Here is a 13,000-nt window from a genome sequence, read left to right on the forward strand (position 1 = left end):
AATGGCTGCCAAGTATTTTGGACAGCGGCAGTTTTCCATTGCCCCGAGAGGCCGAAGTATCTGCCAGCTAACGCTGAATGTAAAATGCCAACATACCGAACATTTTCACCTTGCTGCAATTCTCACGAATGCCAGTGACTACCTGCAAAATTTTGCAAATTACAGCACTGCAAGCTCGACGTGGCTGCAGGCCTTGATCGTTCCGATCTCCCCTTGAGATGTGAGGGCTAGAAAGATGATCATTGCTCTTGGTGCCGTCTCCGATGAATGCTAGATTGATGGTTAGGACCCAAAAAGGCAGTCTGCTCCTCAGCTAGACGGCTATGAAGCTGTCCAAACTCGGTGGAGTGACCGCTTTGCCGAATTCGGACTAAAGCACTACGCACTAAAGCACTATTGAGGACTGTAACCGGAAACCACGGCAATAATCTTGCCAAGAAAATATGAGGGAGAAAAGTACGATGAATCCTGCCAACCTACAAACTCATTTGGCAGGACATTTCGGGTTCCTATTTTAACAGTCGAAGTCGTTTTCTTTTATGCTGCTGTTGACTCAACTTTGAATGATATTCTGGGAATAATGACTGAGAAGCATCTTCTCGGCCATTATTCCCAGAATATCATTCGTAGTTGATACAAGAGGAGCGGACAAGAAAATGATGGCGACTGAAATAGGAACACAAAATATCCGAGTGATGTTAAGGACAATGAAGTGCGACAATATCACACAATACAATGAAGGAAGGATATTCAATTATGTTAGAAAAGAAAATGAGACTACTGGAGAAGAATTTATAGTGGAGGGGAGGACAGGCACAATGAGGTAGCCGAAGTACTGGAAGAAGGTTAAGAATAAGGAGAATAAGGTCGAACAGGTGAGTGATTATCACGAGTAGAGAAGAAGGCAGATGAAACAAAATTACCTGTGGTCAAATGGAGTAAATGACACTCAGTCGAGTTTTATGTCTACAGAAATGAGGAGGAGATTTTGATCGAAGGAGTGGACGGAAAAATGTTACCTGGAAAATATGACGAAGTAATCAGAAGGTCAATATCGCGTCTGGATATTGTGGCATCAGCCATAAACTAGGGTGAGCACTGAGTGAACTAGATTCTCAAAATAGGGCGGATTTTATTCCACCACGGATTTCTCTCTAAACGTTTTTTGAGGAAAAATCGCCGGAGAGTTGGTGTTTCAACCTCATTTCTTGTTATTGATCCTTTGAGGCTAAAAAGATCTTCATTCCCCGAGAGAGAGTGAAATTCATAATTTGATCAGAGTATTATACGAAATTACCCAATTGTTTGCTGCAAGAGTACTAATGGTAACATAGGGAAAGTGGAAGGGTTATTTTAACCGCGGAACGGGGATGAAAGCGGGTTTATGTTAACGAAGTGGAATTTTTGGAAAGATACTCAACATCACCTTCAGCAGCTGACCTTTATGAACGAAAGAGGAGTTAGAAACACAAATAAATCCAAAAATTTATATTCTCGTGTACAATTTTATCTTTTGTGTCTACTGCCCGAAATTTCATGTCGTACATCATAATTTGAAGTCGGTTTTGTAAAGTATCCAAATAAAATTCAGTGAAACGTCCAAAAGATCATTATATCAGGATAAAATACCACTCAGAAGCAGTTGTGACGAAAGGGTGATTTTATTCAGCACATCTCAAATAATGGTCATGACAGTGATAGCAATGTTCTTATTTTAGTTCAAAGGGAAGTTTGAAATTTGGTAATAGAAGAGAGGAAGTCGCAAGTGAAATCCAAGGAAGACAGAAAAAATGAGCGAAGGAAATGTTGAAAGGTTTTGCTGTTGTAAAGATCGTAACGGAAGGAAGAGATTGAGGGCATCGGGGAAGATGACGGAAGGGAATAGGCTTTTCGGGCAGCATTGAAAGTAATTCAGAACTGAAGAAATTGGAAAATTTTGCGCGAAGTTTTTGCATCGTTTATACTTGAAATGGGAGCTGATTCGTCAGCGTTCTCCTCCTGGAAGACTGCGTCACCAGTGTCCATGATGACGAGTCGGATACAAACTCGATCGATATCAACTGAATGAAGGGAATAATGTAGTGCAAAAGAGAGGAGGACCACGGGCAATGTATCGTAATGCATAGTTGTCGGAGCCGCAGTCCAAAACCTCCTCTGAACAGACAATACCAATGATGATGATGATGTGATATATAATGGGAAGAGTTCACCCCAGCCGTACTCTTATAAATGGGCAAAGGATGGGTGAGGGAAATTGGAGAAAATACAAGCAGTAAATCGATAAAAATTATAAAATTAAATAATTAACTGAAAATAAGACCAACAATAAATATAGTAAAAAACTGAAAATAATTGAAATATTTAAATACCGCAAACGGTTAGAACAATGAAATGGAGGACTGCAAATAAATCACGTACTATCTAGCTTGGATATACTATACAGCTACTACTGCTTGTATTTTCTCCAATTTACCTCACCCATCCTTTGCCCATTTATAAGAGTACGGCTATTTATACGGCCGTAGTTACCGTTCGCTTTGTATATGATGTGATATTTTTTTACTCTCCAAGAAATAAACAAAAGCGTAACTCTTTGGCTTAAAGTTTAACTCAAAAGGTATTAATGTTCCTGAAGCCAGCGTTGTTAATGAATAATTTTTTCCCAACTCTCCTGCATCCTCCCACAGTGACTCAAAAGAAATATGTACAGAGACCTCTTCCCTTCTTCCTATCTCTTCCCGTCTTTTCACTATGCAGACTAATGTGTCCGAAGGAGATGTCGATCGTATACATTACCTGAGGCGTACACTGTAACACTGAAATTTCACGTTTTACCTATTTGTCTACTAGGTGAAACGTGAAATTCACTGTTCACGTTTAACTAGTCCTCTGGCCTGCAGAAATTTTAAGCAATAAAAATATTGGATTTTCATGTGCGTAAAAATGGATAATGCACACCCGAAAATTCTTGAGTTTTTACGATGAACGCATCAAATCATATTAATTTCATAGTTTCTCTCGGATTTGTTCTCCTATCTCTTAATAATCGCACCCTTCTCTCTTGCAGGTATTATCGAAGGGTGCCCATCAGAGTGTGTTCTTCGGCTTTGGGCCACTGAAGAAGTTTGGCGATTGGAGTCACAAGTCCATCAGTAAGTATTTTCAATTATACCTCTCGATATTTTATCTCGACAATAACGAAACCCTTAAGACTCCATCACCTCGTTCCCTTGCGTTATTATCACGCATACAATTTTTCATTTTCTCTTAAGACGACGAATAGGGGCTCGTTCATATGTAATGGCAACCTGATTATTTTTGCCCACTCCACAGATCAATTGCGCGCCCAAGTAGGCTTCCTGGTGACGTCACGTATCCTTTAAAATCCTCGGAAGGAAAGAAAAGTCGAATAATATTTCATGAAGGAATAGAAAACGTCGTCGTATCTTGCGGTTTTTATCGAGGGCCGTAATATTGGATGTATTTTCGGGGTGGGAATCTGTCGAACGAGAAAAGCAGAATCAGGGGGTTCAAAAATGTTGCCGAAAACTGGACACCTTATTTATACGAGTGACGCCATTTTTACCCCCAACCCTCCCCCAGGTAATATTCCCTGGCCTCGCCCCAATCGCACAGCCTATAGTCTCGAAGTATCGTGACGTAATTTATGGAGAACTCCTTTGGTGAGGTTCTGCGGCTGTGGCACAGTGTCAATTCAGTGAGTAAAATAACGATTTATTGATGGTGGCTCAGGGACTAATTTACGTCCGAGTAACCAAATATGCATTCAACCAAAATACATAAATTTTTTGTGTATCGCATTCAGAAAATATTTAAAGTGCCACATAAATTTTCAGTACCGATAAGTTATATTCTCTATTTTCAGTCCTTATATTTACAAGACACTCTTGCTTTACCTGATTTTATCCTCCTGTATTTAGTTACCTCGTCATTCGACGGTCGTATTTCACTTTATCCACCATGAAAATATTTCAGATTGCTGAAAATCAATTTACCTCGGCTGAAGGTAATATCTGATGGACACCAAAAAATAAAATTCTTTTACCCTTTTAAAAATTTTACATAAATCTAAACTGCCTTCTCTATTAGAAAATAATACTATGGCAATGTGAATCCTATACCCGACTTACTAGTACTGAATAGCTGCATTCATGGCCTCCATCGGATGTCAGGTGGAACATGAAACTGAAATTAGTTCATATAGAAAAAGAAATATTTTAGAAAATGGTATCTATAAAAAAACAGCAAGCTTGCAATGCACAGATAGTCTATATTTCAATTCAAAAATTACAGTGAACTTGGTTGCTGACTCGGTAAATATTCTTTTAACTGATTCTCGGTTTCTCGGTGCGATTTTTGCTGGTTTTCAATACGTTTCTAGTTTAAATACATCATGGCAGGCACAAGTATTTACGAATTCTGATTTCATTAAACTGAATGGAAAAGCCACCAGCTTCGGCTAGGCTGAAGTATGGTTGTACTATCATGAGCGCCGACCGGACAAAGTCTACGGTAAGAAGAAAGTCACACAAAGTTTCCTCATAATTTTCACCTTCCTTCTCACCCTTCTCCTTTCATTTGCCTTTAGAAATTACCGATTTATTTTTTATTTTTGGGTTAGAGTAATTCATAAAATTGTTTCTTGAAATTTCGACGCAGACATATATACCCCACGATCCACCAAAAAGGTGATTGGCAGAGGGTGCCAGCACCAGGTGGGAAGGGTGAGTGATTAGGGAGGATATGGGAGAGGTAGAGAAATTTATGATAGTACAGTGAATATCTGTGATTCGAGTTGTTTGAGTAGTTATAAAGAAAAGTAGTTTGCTCGATCCATCAAACTCTACCTCTGATCGTAGGCATATGTTTTAAAATAAATGAAAATCTAGGGTATGACCGTATTGGAGATCATATGGTACAGATGGACGTTATGCCTAACACCACTTTAGTATAGGCCACGATCCAAAGTGTTATTCTAAGAGAGTGTTTTGCCGAGATGATTTTGAATTTCTGATATAAACTTCGAAAAGCCGAGACCTCAGTGAGAAAACCTTCGGATGGTGATTAAATGCATGCCTCAGCCACCTTCTCTAATAGCTCTCCTTCTCAATTTTCAAAACCACCTCCTTTATCCGCTTCGTTCCTCCCCCATTCACCACTCCGACTGCAGCCACAACCGCGAGATTGGAAATCCTAAACTTTTAATCCTAACCAGCCTTGAGGTAAAATGCTATGGAACTCTTAATAACCCCGGACACGGTAGCTCTCGAGTAAAACCATCTCTTCCTCCATCTCATCCTCTCAATCTCTCTCTCTTTCTCGGTGAATATAGGAATGACCGCACGGTATTGCGGACTCAAACTGCGTCTCCGAAAGGAGGAGGGGAAGTTTCTCACTCCCCGTTGGAATGCAACACCGAGCCCAAGTGATCCCTGGAAACCCAGAAAAAAATGACGGGTATTGAGTGTTTCATATCGAGAATGCAATCTGAATTCAATGGCTTTTCATAAAAAGAATGGCATAAAAACCGAGGGTAATCTTATCAAAGTTACAAGGACTTTCTGCGCATTCTAAATCAGCCTAACAGCTATAGAATTAGTATACCTATAAGATGAAACAAATTTTTATTTATTTAATTTGCATTAGTCCGAAAACAGCACTCCGGTCTCTACATCGCACTTTGAATATTGATATAACAATTTGAAAATTACATAAACCCAAGCCCTAGATAGAGAAAAAAAACCACCTAGGTGGGCATTGAACACGCGACCCCTGGGTTGGCAGGTAAGGGCGTTACTCCGCCGCAACCGGGCCCGGCCGGAGTATGAAAAATGTCTTATGGAAGTCCAAAGAGGGATGAAAGAAGGAAACAGAACTGGAACCAGTCTTCTATGGCGAGGCGGTTCTCAAGAGAAAATATTTAGGAGTACTATGATAAGACAGGCTAAGTACTTGAATACTCTTCGCGGCATTTCAAATTCCACCAAAGGAATAAGAGAACATTAGAAGTGCTATGGATTTCTCCCGGTCAAAACAAATTTTTTTTCTATTTTATTGCTTAATATTTTGATCACATACCAAGCCACAAAATACCAATCACAAAAATAATTATGTAATTTTCCTAGTAAACTGCAAATTTAAATCGTTGCGGAGGTGAAATGAATCGCCCAAAATCCCCAAAGTTAAAGCATTTATTCGCACACTGATTATAACTTAGTGATTTTAACATATTTTTTGTGACATTAGGACATTAGTCGAAATCCACGCCATGATTTTCCATTCGTTCCCCAATGACCCATGAGTTTTGAATATTCTACGCAAGAAACGCCCGACGCAACTTATCGTTCTCACCGTTCCTTCAGTAAATGATCATGTTTAGCCGGTGTTTCTATAAAAAAATCAGGGATCTTGAGGGTCAGAAATCTTTTCGAATCTAAAATGGAGGAAGTCAAAGCTGCCGACGAAAGACGGTCGCCTCCCCTCGGCCGTCTGACTCGAGTGTCATACGCCGCCGATCGCCTCGCCTCCATGCCCCCAGATTCGACCCTGGATATTCCCGGAAAATTATCCTCTCGCCAAATAACCACCACCCCCATAAACCCGTTCTTGAATTGCTGAATTCCGAGTTACCTAACCGACGACGCCGTCTAAAAGTGCCGTAACGCCACTTTTGGCTGTGTTTACCCCACCCCTCGACAATGTCCACACTCCGTCATGCTATAAACCTGCCGCTTTCCTCCCTTAAAATGACGCCGTGGGCGTCGCGGCACCCCCTAGACATCCGCTCAAGGCAGTCAAGTTAAAAAAAAAGGAAGAAAATTCTCGGAGATTGAAATTCGCGACACGAATGAGATGCAAAGCGGCGGCGGTTTGTGAACCGGAGTCGGTCGGACGCAAACTAGTGAAACACGAAAATTTTCTCCCGTCCCGGCGTCGTCACTGTTTTCAGGACCGTACTATAATAAGTAAAAACATCCATTCTTTACTTTTCCATTAAATAAACCCACCAACACAGACTTCACGAAATATATTTAATGGGTTTGCATCAAATCTGGTTTCAGTTACTGTTTCCTAATCGATCCGGTGACAACAGAATATATAATATCGCAGTTCAATTTCAGTATATCTTATTATCTCCAAATGACTACTATATTTCATTTGAATAGTTGAACTATTTGGAGAGAAAAGTAAACCCGTTAAATGAAAATAGGATTTTTCAGGGCGGACATGCAGACTTTTATGACGTCCATAAACATTCGAAAAACTTCTTTTACCTTGGAAATATTTTGTTCGTCCTACCGATTTGTATTCATCTTCTAGGCATTGATTAAGTATTTTTGTATTACGGTAGACTTTGGGATAATAGTGCCTCAAATCGTAGTTGACGGTAAATATGCACCACACCTATTATATAATGCATTATTTCGAACGAAATTTCTCGGAAGAACGTTGAGGAGTTCTAGTAACATTCTCAGTAAACCATGCAGCTCTTCTAGGGTAAAACATAACTTAGGCCATAGCATTTTGTAGGTTAGGTTAGTGTATTTCCAATTGATTTATGAGCATCCTCAATTGAGCGTTATGACTTCAATTTGCCTTATTTTGTCCCACAAAATTACTTGTAATGTTTGCCGTCAAAGTTAGCAGCTGTTACTCTAGCTTAACACTGAATGTACAACTTGCTTCAAACATAATAATATAAATTTCACATTTTACCCATCCCAGACTCCCTAAATATCCTTTTAGCTAAAGCCTCATTTTCCAGTGGAGACGCTTCATTTATTTCATCCGAAGGTCAGATGAAAATACGCATGACATCAGAACTAGATACATTACATCGAGCCATGCGTTGTCATGAAATTCTCAATCGGAAATCTGCAGTAACCGATCTTGAAATTCAAAAAAAATACCGCTCCCAAAATTCCCTTCTCGAAATAGTGTAACGTACGTACGAGTATCTCACACACAAAAATTGCATGCCTCTTAATATATTGGTCCTGAAGAATATACAGACACAACCTATTAAACATGGATCTTTGGTCAATGATAAAAAATACTACCATAGCGTACGTTTACCGGAGATGAAGACGTTACTCAATGCTTCGATTCAACAGAAAATCAATTATATCCACGGGAGCTGACATGACAGAGATTTTCATGACGCATGATAAAAACATTTCCGACGCAAGAGCGCACCGTGCAGTGAATTCCCGCTCCGATGCGATGCTCCAACTGGCTTCGAGAAATGAAAGGCAATAAATACAGGCCGGCGGAAGTAGCGGAGGCAGCCGTAATGGAGATTTCATCACCCTCCGCGCGAACCCCATAAATACATAAGCTGTTTAGCAACTCTCGCGAGCACGTGGAACGTCGACCGGAGAGTGAACATAAATTCACAGCGAGCGGAAATAATTATTTAAAAGCTAGATAAGTAATCAATCTTCATTTGTCCATTTGCATGGCGAATGAAAACCCGCAATGGTGCTTTATCTGCCCTTTTCATCAGTGCTCATCAATCTTGGGATTGTTTTAACATAGATCTCGACTTACGCGATACCTGGAAGTAATTCTTTAAATATCTTTCGCAGTGGGGTGTAGAATAATATACCATGAGAACGTAAACGCAGTAATGAACAGATGAGACTGGTAAGTCGGAGATGTAAGAATGGCGCTCAGGTGGCAAATAGTGTACATATTGTAGTGTAAATAATGTAGTGCAAATAGTGTAGTGTGTATATTTTGACAAAGTTATGGGTACAGAAAAATTCCGAAAAGGAAATTCATAACTTGTCGATCGGGAACACATAAAGACTACGCAAACATGCGAAGGGTGTTCACTTAAGACTAACGACAAAAGTTTCGTTCGCATGAGTTACCCTTGTACCACAACTATATGTGTTGATAGCCTCGGTACTCAAACAGCAGTCTAATTATCATACACATCAATGAAACATTTTTTTAAAAATAACCTTATCATATCAATTCCTTATAAACATAGAATGAAATGGCTTTCGTATGTTTTTTATGATTTCTACGTCGCTTATCAACACCCCATGACTGTTGAGAAAATTTAAAATTTGGTAGAAAACAAAAGCCAGCGTGTTCGGAGAAATGCAAATTCTATTCGCAAAGAAACAAGGTCATGAACAGTAGCCCTAGTACCCCCTTTACTGTGGACTCGGTTTGCCTTCACAAAAGTTTAAGATGCAATGTAATTTCGGCATCACTATATTCGGTCATTGAGATCGGGCCGTATCGGGAAATAACTCGTGTGATCGCAAAATCCACACACGGAATTCAATCCATGTTATACGAGTACGCAAGTACAGTGAGCCGACTAAATGCTTCCGTTCGAGTTTTTTCGTATTTAATGTAGTCATTTAAAATCCTTACGTGGTGGACGCGTTGAAAATATTTTAAACAATCGGATTACGAGAGTCCATGTCCGTCAAATTACGGTTAAATCAACTTCGCAAGCTTTTGAGTCGGCCGCATATATATAGCGATTCAAGGGAAAATAATTTAACTGTCTCTGCCATGAATGACCACGCGCCGACCAAGAAAATGGGGGTGACGAGGAGTCGGAGACCGACCGCCCTCAAAGGGATGGCGGAGTCTTCTTTTGGGCGCGTGGACGGCGGCAACTGCCGCGCAATGCTTACTCATCAAAACGGCTCATAGCGCCAACGGTCATGTGAAATAAATTAAAAGAGTGAAGAAGAATAGACATTTATATGGAGTCAGCGTGGTGTAATAGAAGAAAATAATGAGCAGAAAAACACGATAAATTACATTTAATCATAAAAAAACAACTGCTGAGTTCAAATAAAATAATCTTCAAAAATCAAATAAGTGGAAAGGATTAATTTCTTTCATCTAACGAAGGGAATCCCAAAAAGGGCGGATCCCTAATTTGGGGGAATTTTAGGGTTTCCTGAGGGATTTGGGCCACCATTCAACAAAGTGTAATGCCCTGTAGTATACGAGTATGTATTGTATGGCATGTGGCTACCATGTACAATCTGTAAAATTGTAGTATGCTTTAAATTTATCATTAGTCAGTCAGTAATATTTCAAACGTCAAATTAAAATCGATGCATGCATATTATTTGTAATACATATTTTGAGTTAGAACTACGTATCTTGGGAAGGGGGTAATGATATTTATCTGCACCACGTTGAGAGGGGAGAATGGCGCAAAAACTTTTGAGAGCCTAAGAGATGTGGGCGATAGCAGAGACGGAGAGAAAGAGAGAAGAGATGGTCGTGATGGAGGGGAAGCATGAAAATGGAATGGAAAGAGAGTGACTCATGAAGAATACTTCGAGGGATGAATATTATCGAAGGCACTGATGAAAAGGCAGAATCGATAACATAATGAGGCCCGGTAGTATTCATTGGACAGTGATGAAAAACGCACGAAAAAGAAGAGCTAAAGAGATTTCCCAAGGATGAATTACGTACACCAAGTTGAGCAAGGCATATGAGAGTATTAATGAGACGCCAGAGAGTTGGAAATCATGCAGACCCATTTCACGCCGATCTTGGAAATGCTTCGCCATGGTGATGAAGAGACGGCGCAGTGGGAGACCTGCGGCGACAAGTTCTCGTAGGTATTTCTCATCAAACGTGCTCGTACCTTAACCGGGAAAGTAATCATCTGATAAGTGGCCAATTTAAAACTTCATCAACCCTTCACGAGTCATCAGATTTTCATCTCCGAGCAATGGTGTATAATTGAAGGGAGATGGGGAGGTGTTTGCGCGAAAGAGGGAGAAGAATGGAGGATAGCCTGGAGTTCTCATGTTCCCTGCCAACAGTTCTGCGAAGGCTCTCCCCGCACTTGGTCATCGCTCTGAGAAGACGGGTGGGAAGAGAATGAGGCGGCTGAAGGAAGTTAGCGCGGCTTTTAAAGCAGCGCATTCCATCACGCCAAAGATTTGCGCACGTCAAACAAGATTCCGTGTATCACCAACGATGATTTCCAAATCAGATCGTTATGGCCGGCCTCCAAGAATTATATCTTGAAGTGCATCCTGCCCATTATCTCTAGGTTTTTTTAAACGTACACACAAGCGGGATTGATGGTAAAGGAAACGGAGGAACAGCTTGAGTAGTGAGAGATAGAGGAATGAAAGTAGTAAGTTATATTTGCCCATTATCAAGCTTTATTTAGTCAACCAGCAACCCATGCGTTAAAATCATTTTCATGTACGATGAAATATGAATGTGAGTGGTATGGAATGAAAATATGACAAAAGAGAACGAGTATAATGAAATTCTCAAGAAACTGGAAGAATGAGTTATTGAAAATCCTGACAAATTATGTAATATTTGCAATATGTGAATCATATCCTAGGGGAAATTCTTCATTTCCATTTTACTTGTTCTGCTGATTTATTGATTACATAATGGGGCACCTTAGTAAAAAAAAATCTGAAGCTGACTCTCGAAAATATCCGTAATGAACTAGGTGGGCCGAAGACAGAGCGACATCGAATTGCTTCGTAGGTTTCACGAGAACTTCTCCGCATGCATAAGCGGTCTAAACCAGATCCAAACACCGCTTAAGCCCAATTGAATATACAAAAGTGGTTCATGAATTGCATATTACCATAAAACTTCGGATCTATCGCGTAAGTGGTTGTAATTAATTTTTATTCCCTCCTTTTTAGCATTCCCGAGAACTTTCAAAGTGGGTGAAATTAACATGTTTGGATCTAAGTTTTACGCAAGCATGCGTTGGGATTTGGACTTCTTCACGAGGATTTTGGAGAATTTTTTTCGCTTTTTCTAAACCTTCAAATACTCTTCCTCTTCCTCATCCCTTACATATCCAACTAGGGCTTGCAATCCCGTAACACACCTCGTTTTGGAGGATTTCGGGGTATTTATGTAGATATAAATGTATTATTTGACCACTATTTTCTTTCGAAAATTAGGAAATTCTAAGCAATCGATCAGCTTGCTTAGATAATATTTCTCTACCAGGGGATCCAGATTTTGTGACAAAGGAAAACTAAATACTAAATCAAGAGGACGCCAGATCACTAACTGATGGAATGCACAGTCTAAAAATAAAAACGATGAAAGGTGAATGGTTGAAGGAGACAAGGGTTGAGAAAATTAGGTGGGTGAAAACCGGAAGAACTTCGTGGATTTTCTTATTACTAATTAATTTATTCCCTCATCAAGACTCTGTAATGACGGGAATATTGGAGAGGAGAGAAAGCGCAGAGAAATAAGAGATTCTATACAGAAACTTTCCACGGCAAAAATTTTAAACTTCGAAGTTAGAAAACATACCATTAATATTCAGAGTAGACTTTTTCATGATCGTGAGACTATTCTGTTCCTCCTTTCACCAAGACATATCACTAAGCCGGACCTGAGGCCATTAATATCTAGAATTGGCAGCAATCCTTCCAACGCAGTGAGATAGGCGACGAAAGAAAATATTGACGACCAGATCAGTCTGTTTGGTAAATAACCCTCATACAAAATAAATATCGCGGGTTTGAGTCCTACGTTGGCTGTGAATGTCATACTAGCGCCGGTGATTCAGGTCTTGAGACAACAGTCCCTTTCCTCAAACTCATAAGTCTATAAATACTCAAATGTGATATATTGGTAAAATTGTAAAACTCTCTAATTTGCATACCGTGTTAGTCAAGAAACAAGTTCTTGTACCTTTTAATACCACCAGCAGACTGATTATGTGATAGCAAAAAGGACTTGTACCTTCAAAAAAACAAACCGGGGCGGTTTTTCGGATCGGGTCAGTGGGTAAGACCCAAGGTCACAAAAAATAAACCGCAACACATTTTCACATTCTCTCCGTGGACTACACCATTGACGTGGAAGAAGGGATGTTTTCAGTCTGGATACATCCAAAGATTTGCTGGAGGAAATAAAGCTTCTGATAGGGTCACGCATGCAAATTAAGCGGAAGGGTAAGATTCGAGGGTTTCTATTTATA

At 39.9% G+C, this 13,000-nt stretch overlaps 1 protein-coding gene across 3 annotated transcripts in view; it reads left to right on the forward strand.

The window, feature by feature from the left end:
- st (ATP-binding cassette transporter scarlet) overlaps window positions 1-13,000 on the forward strand; it is a 127,354-nt gene that overhangs the window by 33,213 nt on the left and 81,141 nt on the right. For all 3 annotated transcript variants that reach the window (XM_071589641.1, XM_071589642.1, XM_071589640.1), the window contains exon 2: window positions 3,068-3,152. Coding sequence is in view for 1 of the 3 variants with exons in the window: in XM_071589640.1 (XP_071445741.1) it covers window positions 3,068-3,152 (85 nt within the window). In the remaining 2 variants the exon portion in view is untranslated. The remainder of the gene's footprint in view (window positions 1-3,067; window positions 3,153-13,000) is intronic.

This window comes from Hetaerina americana, unplaced genomic scaffold, assembly GCF_022747635.1.
Source record: "Hetaerina americana unplaced genomic scaffold, ioHetAmer1.1.p SCAF_4, whole genome shotgun sequence".
NCBI classification, from domain to species: domain Eukaryota; kingdom Metazoa; phylum Arthropoda; class Insecta; order Odonata; family Calopterygidae; genus Hetaerina; species Hetaerina americana.